We start from the raw sequence: 7,927 nt of genomic DNA, 5'->3' as shown, positions 1-7,927 counted from the left end.
TCAGTCCTGGGGACAAGGGACACCGAGTCCCGGGAAACACCGTGTCCGTGGGACATCGCCCCTCCCAGGGGACACCGAATCCTGGGAAACACCGTGTCCGTGGGACACCTCCCGCCAGGGGCACTGAATCCTGGGAAACACCCTCCAGGGGACACCAAGTCCTCGGAAACACCGTGTCCGTGGGACATCGCCCCTCCCAGGGGACACTGAATCCTGGGAAACACCGTGTCCCTGGATCAGCCCCCCCCGCCAGGGACACTGAATGCTCGGAAACACCGTGTCTATGGGACACCCCCCACCAGGGACACCGAATTCTGGGAAACACCGTGTCCGTGGGACATCCCTCCCTCCAGGGACACTAAATCCTGGGAAACTCCGTGTCCGTGGGACACCGAGTCCTCGGAAACACCGTGTCCGTGGGACATCGCCCCTCCCAGGAGACACCGAATCCTGGGAAACACCGTGTCCGTGGGACAGCCCCCCCGCCAGGGACACTGAATGCTCGGAAACACCGTGTCCATGGGCCACCGTTCCAGAGCCTGACCTCCTCGCTTGTCCCCCTCCAGGAACAGCCTGTTCCCTCTCACCTTGCAATTCCCTGGGTTAACACCGTCCAAAGCTTTCGCTCTTCCCCCCACACACACCTCGTCCAGCTGCTGTGGGGAAAACAGGGATGACAGGGACAGGCAACCAGGGACACAAAGGCCAGGCACAGAGATGTCACATCCAGCTGTGGTTTGCTCGTTACCACAAATCCTTTCACTTAAAAATCAAGCCTGTTCCCCTCCCTTGCCATTTCCAGGGACAAGACGCCGCTCCCGCGTGTTGTGTGGATGCGTGGGAGCGCAGTGCCCACCCACATCACTCCTACAGCTCCCCACACTGAACAGGACCTGCTGTTTTCCTGCTTCATCCTCCAAGACCCCTTGGACATCCTCTCCTGGATGAGTATCTGTTACCAAACGCAGCCTCCTTGCCATTTCATGAACGAGGGTGGGGAGGCCCTGGCACAGGTTGCCCAGAGAAGCTGTGGCTGCCCCTGGATCCCTGGAAGTGTCCAAGGCCAGGTTGGATGGGGCTTGGAGCAACCCGGGATAGCTGCAGATAGAGCTGTTAAGGAAACCCAGACGCAGTCACATCCTGTGTGGGTTGTTTGGTTGGGTTTTTGAAGCCGTTTGCAAATTCCAGGGATAAATCCTTGAAATGAAACTCGATCGCTTCTTGCCGGGGGCAAAGCAGAGGCAGCTAATGGGATCAAAAATGTGCCAGGTCAGCAGGGATGGTGTCAGTTTGATGGGAAGTGAGTAAAACGTTTGGTTGTGACCTTCCTAGATCCAGGAATTTGGGTGCGATTTTCAATAAGGTAGGGGAAGATCCAGCTCAGGCCTGGAATTGCACTCTGGTATCTCCATCAAGTGGAGAAGGGAAGTTGTGGGAGGAAGGTGGCTCAGGCTGCTCCCAGGTGTCCCAGTTGCAGGCAGGGCTGTGGGAAGGCAGTTTCCACAGCCTGTGGGACACCCCCACATTTAGGAATCACAGAATAACTTAGATTGGGAAGGACCTCTAAGATTAAGTCCAACCGTTCCCACAGCACTGCCAATGTTCCACTAACCCACTCCCCAAGTGCCACATCCACATGAAGACACGTGTGGTCCCATGTTTGGCCAAAGCCCCCCAGCCCCTCTTTGCCCCCAGTGCTCTCCTCCCGGACTTCTCCTCCCCAGCTCCTCCAAACCTCAGAGCCTTTCCAAGGCTGCTCTACATCGCTCTCCTACATCCACTGCCGGCTTTCCTCTGGGAAAATCCACCTGATTTACCTCTTTCCACCCACTGGAAATAGATGGATTAAGACCTAGAGCAGCTTTAAGCAAAGAGGTTTCCTAAGGCATCTCCTTCCAGGCAGAGCTGAGCTTGGGGTGCTGCACATGTTCCAAGCCTAAATCCCAGGATTTAGACACACCTCCCAGGGTGTCTCTGGCACTATGGGATGAAGGAGAAAGGGGGCTGTGAATATCCTGCCTGAGCTCCAGGTCCCCAAAAGCAGGTGCCTGTACTGAACAAGAGGCCAAATCATGCAGCTATGCTTGTTTTCTCCCTGGGATCACTCATCCCCTGCTGTCCATGGACTCACAGGTGGGGAGAGACCTCGGCAGGGCTCCTGTCCCACCTCCCACGTGGAGCGGGACAGGCAGGAGGCAGCAGAGAGGCTCAGCAGGGAGGTGCCGGGAAGCACAGGATGCCTGGGGGAACAACGCAGGATGTCCCTGCCTGTTCTCATGGATTCCCCCGCAGGCAGCTGGGCTTGGAGGTGTTGGCCAAGCACTCAAAGAAGGGCACAGAGGGAACTGGGACAACTGGATGTGCGGGTATGGGAAAGAGACAGCGGCCCAGGCTCCTTCCTACCGGGAGCTGTGGCCAGACATGGTGCAGGCTGCCTGTGTGTTCCCTGTCCCGCCTGTTCCCAGTCCCGTTCCCTGTCCTATTCCGTGTCCCATTCCCAGTCCCGTTCCCTGTCCTATTCCGTGTCCCGTTCCCAGTCCCATTCCCTGTCTCCCTGTTCCGTTCCCAGTCCCGTTCTCAGTCCCGTTTCCAGCCCCATTCCCTGTCTCCCAGTCCCGTTCTCAGTCCCGTTCCCTGTCTCCCTGTTCCCGCCACAGCCCTCGGGGGGCGTGGCCTGCGCCAATGGGGGCGTGGTCTCAGGCGAAGGGGCGTGTCTGCGTCCAGGGGGCGTGCCCGGGCGCGCCGCCCCGCCCCTTCCCGTGTCGCCGCCGCGCTGCGTCATCCCCGCGCGCCGCCCGTCATGTCCTTGTGGGTGTCCCGGCTCGGCCGGGCCGCGGCCGCCCGGGGCCCGCGGGGGAGCCCTGCACTGCCGGCGGTGAGCGGGGGGCCCAGGCAGGGCGCTGGGGCTGCCCCCGAGCTCGGGGTCCCGGCCGCGGAGAGCGCTGGGGGGGCTCCGCTGGGGGGGCTCCGCTGGGGGGGATGCACGGCTGGACTGTGCCTGGGGATGGGACGTTCCCTGTGGGATGAGGCAGGGAGGCGGGAGAGGAGGCGAGGTGTGAGGCAGGGACCCGCGTGAATGGCTGAGGGTGACCCAGTGACCTTCAGCTGTGGCTCTGCCACCAGAAGGATATTAAACCAAACAAATCCTGGGTGTGGCGGGTCCCTGCACCGCGCATCGGGGGCTGCGGGCCTTTGGGCCTTTGGGCAGGGCTCAGAGGGGCTCTGCTGCCTCTTGCCACCTTCGTGCTGTGCAGAAATCATGGCATCTCTAAGGCTGGAAAAGGCCCCCAGGGTCATCAGGTTCAAGCTTTTGCCCACTAAGCCGTGTTGAAAGGAAGCTGTAGCTTTCCTGAGAGGTTGGGAGAGGGTTTGGCACTGTCACAACCCGGCAACAAATGAAACAGCACAAGCAAAGGCCTAAAGCAGGGTCTCCCCGGGGAGGTCAGGGCACATTTTGTGTGTGACCTTCAGCCACTCTGGGCATTTTGGGTCCTTGTGTTGGGTCAGAGCAGGGTTCTGGCAGAGCAGCCCCTCCTAAAAACATGCTGAGAATTGGTCCATGCTTTCTGTCTTCCCAGCCTTTAGTTTCATAACCACCTTCCCAGCCTAACAGCTGCTTCAGTTGCTGAGCTGAAATGTCAGTGCTACAGTTACTGCATAAAAATTCCTCGTAGTAGGTCTGAAAAAGCTTCACTTTCAGCTAAAAAAACCCCAAATGTGCTGATTTCCTTGTGTTTTCTTCCAGGCAAGAATTCACAGCAGCCCTGAGCAGAATTTGCAGTATGGGTGGCTGGCTTACATGTTGGGAGATAGAACTACCAAGAGGTTCACGGACTACAGCAAAATCTTCACAGTGGAGGGAAACTTGTCTTCTGGGAAGGGCAAGCTGGCAGAGCAGATAGCACAGAAACTTGGTATGTCTTGTTGGGGCTGTTCCTCTGACAGCTGGTGGAATTTAACAGTGCAGCTGTGTGAGGAAACCTCACCAAAGCAGCAGCACTTGATGAACTTAATTAACTGGGGAATGGGGGGGGTTATAGGTAATGCTTGGGGTGAGGATGCCTATGTAGGTGGGGTTTGTTGTGAGTGAAATCCCAGTTCTGATGGGGTCACTGGTCTCCTGAAGAGGCTGGGTTGTCCCTGGGGATGTACAGGGAGGGTCAGGACAGTGGGTTTGGTGGCACCAAGGTTGTGCTCAGCTCTCATTGGGGGGGGCAGAAAGGGGGCAGTGCTTGAAAGTGGGGTTTGTTGCCCTCTGATGTGATAGACCAGAGGGCTGGGAGTTGTTTCAGAGCTGTTTAAAGAACAACTGTGTATTAAAAGGCTTTTGCTGTAGGTGAACACAACTTATTCCTTCGCTGGGTGCTCAGTCGTTGGGTTGTTCTTCTCAGGAATGAAACACTTTCCGGAGGCCGACATCCATTACATGAACAGGATCTCTGGGGATGGGACACTGCTCCCTGAGAAGTTCAATGGCTTCTGCAACATGGAGAGGTTCTACACGGACCCCAAGTGCCCTGATGGACACTCCTACCGGATGCAGACCTGGATCTATGGGAATCGTATCCTGCAGTACGCTGATGCCCTGGAGCACCTGCTCAGCACAGGTGGGGCTCACAGGGCACAGAGCTCAGGGCCAAACTAACTTCTGACTCTTGAGTCCTGGCTAACCTGCTCTCAGGATCGTTGGGGTGTCCTGTGCAGGGCCAGGAGTGGGACTCAGTGATCCTTGTGGGTCCCTTCCAGCCCAGGAGATTCAAAGTGCTTTGCTACTCTCTGCATTTTAAAATGAAAGGCTCTTGTTTCGTTCAACTTCATATATTCCTCCCCTTAGTACAGAGTAACAGCCCATTTAGAAAACTGCCTTGCACACTCCTGTTTCTTATTTCACTCATCAGTTGCCAGTTTAATTATTTTCAGTTTGGCAGTCCCTGGTGGTTATTTTCAAAAGGGCATTTTAAGGATGCCATGATAGCTGTGAGTTGTACAGGCTCCCAACTTACTTCCTGGTGGTGACTGTTTTCAGTCTTTTTGGTTTCATTAAATACAGTTTTGTGGTGGTTTTGTTATAATTTGAGAGCCTTCTAGTGAGAAAAGGGGATTTTATCCCAACACTGACTGACTTGTTGCTTAGACTCAGAGAATCACGGAGTGGTTTGGGTTGGAAGGGACCTTAGAGCTAATTTTGTTCCAACCTGGAGCCTGTTTTCCCTTGCAGGTCAAGGTGTGGTGTTGGAGCGCTCTCCCTACAGCGACTTCGTTTTCCTGGATGCCATGTTCAAAGAGGGATATATCCACAAGAGATGTGAGTTCCTGGCATGCAAAAGGAGGTTATTTTACCATAATCTGTCAAAAGTGTGGCAGTTTACTTTTTAAAAAAGAAAAAAAAAATGTCTGCTTGGAATTTGGGATCCCTTTAGATAATCAGTTGTTCGCATGTTGCTGTTCTGTTCATCAAGCCATGAGATTTCCAGTTCTTCTTCAAGGCTTTGGTGCTGCTGATGTGTTAAAGAACATGTATTCTGTGCCTTCATAGAATCATGGAATGGTTTGGGTTGGGAAAGGACCTCAAAGCCCATCTTGTTCCCCCGCTGCCATGGTCAGGGACACCTTCCACTAGCCCAGGTTGCTCCAAGCCCTGTCCATCCTGGCCTTGGACACTTACAGGAATGGGGCAGCTACAGCTTCTCTGGGCAACCTGTGCCAGGGCCCCAGCACTGTTACTTGTGTCCTGTGAGCCAGAGACTCCTGCAGCTCCCTGGAATTGTGGCTCCTTCAAGCTGACTGTGCTCTTGCAGCATTGGGTTTGGGGTCAGTGATGGGCCAACAGGGCTTGGCTGCCTTGCCTTTGGAATATCAGAGAACCCAGATGTTGCTTTTATCTTTGAGAAGGACTAAGACTGAGGATCCAGGGAGCTACAGGCCAGTCAGCCTCTGCTTGACTGCAGGAAGGTGGTGGAGCAAATCCTCTGGGAAGCCATGTCCAAACATATGAAGATGTGGAAATGATGGATAATAGTCATCGTGGTTTTGTGAAAAGGAAATCCTGCTCAGACTCTTGCTAGTCAGCTCCTCCTGGCAGACTGGCACGGGGGGGAGAGGGGAGCAGTGCTTGAGGGTTATGTGATGCAAGGCTGTCACTGCTGCCTCACAGCCTCCTCACCGGCACAGGGATGGAGTAAGGCTTGCATTTGTGGGCAGTGTGGCTTGAAAAGTGGCTCAACTAGTGAGCTCAGACTTGGGATCAGCAGTGCAAAGCCCAGCTGGAGCCAGTAACTACTGGTGTACCCCAGGGGAGGATACTGGGACTGGACCAGGTTTAAACTGGGTTTCAAACATGGATGATGGGACAGTGCAGCCTCAGGAGACCTGTGGGTGATGCAAAATTGGGAGGGGAGTGGTTGATGCACCATGTTTTGGGTGCTATTTAGAAGAACATGGAGAGGATGGAGAAGTGGTTGGAAGGTCTAGAACAGGGAATGCCAAGTCCTTCCCCTGGGAAGGGATATCTGCAGGCACTTGTGTATGCTGGGAGCTAAAAACTGTCTAGGAAGTTACACAGAGCACGACCTGGGGGCCCTGATGGACCCCAAGTTGAACGTGAGCCACCACTGTGTCCTTGGAGCAGAGGATGCCACCAGGATGCTCCAAATCTGAAGTATTGTGCCCAGTTCCGGGCTACCAGTTGAGAAAAAGTGTGAACTTACTGGGGTGAGTGTAGCAAAGGGCAACAAAGGTCACTGAGAAACAATATCCAGTGTGTGAGGAGAGGCTCAGAGAGCTGGGGTTTGGGCTGGAGAGGAGAAGGCTCAGGAGAGTGTTTATAAATATCTGGTAGTGTTTCTGTGTCTAAGTCAGGGAGGGCAGGGATGGGGAGCACTCCTGGACGGAGCCAGTCTGTTCTCAGTGGCACCAGGGAGAGGACAAAAGACAAAGGGCACTAATTGAAATACAAAAAGTTTCATTTGAAAGGAAAAAAACCCTTTCCTACTGTGAAGGGAGTCAAACCCTGGAGCAGATTGCCTGGGATGTCTCTCCTGGAAATGCTGAGTCCTGCTCTGAGCAGGGGGGTTGAACCAGGTGGGTTCAACCCCCCTGGTTCAATCCCTTCCAACCCGAGGGATTCTGTGGTTTGGAGTTATGGGCACTGAGCTCCTGAGCTGTTGCTGCCTGTTCTTAGTAAATCTGGTATTTTGGCTGCTCCTGAGGTGAAGGCAACTGTTTTCCTGACTGCCTCGTGTTTCTGCTGTTTGATTTGGCATAGATTTAGGAGGTATATTTGTTTTTTAACAGCTGATGGAAGTTGCTGGTTGTCTTTGAGAGCTGGTTTTAACCACCTGTATCTTACTGCTCTGCCTTGGTGAGGCAGCAAATACCAGCAACCCACAGTTTAATATAAAATTCCAGGGACAAATAATGGATTGCATTGCAATCCTTAGTGAGCAAACCTCTTGATTAGAGGTCCTGCTGCTCTACTGTGTCTAAATGACGGAGGAAGAACCAGATTCCACTAAACTTGAGTCAGGAATAAAACCTCCTCTTTGGTAAAGCTGGGTTTAGATTCTTAGATCTAAGTGCATGCAGCTTCATAGTTTAATTCTGCTTTCATGTGGATGTTGTTTATTCTGTAAACTTCCTGAATCCTGTTTGAGGAGAAGCCTACCCTGAACTGGCTCAGTGAGCCAAGAAGAGGAGACTGCAAATACAAGGGTGGGGAATGTGATTTATTTTTGTTTTATACAGGCCTTGATCACTACAAGGAGATCAAAGACATCAGCATTTGTGAATTCCTGCCGCCTCACCTGGTCATCTACATAGATGCGCCTGTCCCAGAGGTGCAGAAGAGGATTCAAGAGAAAGGCAAGGTAATTTTCTCTCTTATTTTTGCTTATTTATCTCTTAATTATCTCTATTATTACTTATCTCT

General features: G+C 53.4%; 1 protein-coding gene across 1 annotated transcript in view; it reads left to right on the top strand.

Annotated features, from left to right (window-relative positions):
* The first annotated feature begins 2,758 nt into the window (after nucleotides 1-2,758).
* NDUFA10 (NADH:ubiquinone oxidoreductase subunit A10) overlaps nucleotides 2,759-7,927 on the top strand; it is a 28,693-nt gene continuing 23,524 nt past the window's right edge. Inside the window, exons 1-5 of the mRNA XM_064660255.1 lie at nucleotides 2,759-2,875; nucleotides 3,746-3,914; nucleotides 4,392-4,607; nucleotides 5,219-5,305; nucleotides 7,744-7,865. Coding sequence (XP_064516325.1) covers nucleotides 2,801-2,875; nucleotides 3,746-3,914; nucleotides 4,392-4,607; nucleotides 5,219-5,305; nucleotides 7,744-7,865 — 669 coding nt within the window. The 5' untranslated portion in view covers nucleotides 2,759-2,800. The remainder of the gene's footprint in view (nucleotides 2,876-3,745; nucleotides 3,915-4,391; nucleotides 4,608-5,218; nucleotides 5,306-7,743; nucleotides 7,866-7,927) is intronic.

This window comes from Pseudopipra pipra, chromosome 7 (assembly GCF_036250125.1).
Source record: "Pseudopipra pipra isolate bDixPip1 chromosome 7, bDixPip1.hap1, whole genome shotgun sequence".
Taxonomy (NCBI): Eukaryota; Metazoa; Chordata; class Aves; order Passeriformes; family Pipridae; genus Pseudopipra; species Pseudopipra pipra.
This window is presented reverse-complemented; position numbering and strand designations above follow the sequence as displayed.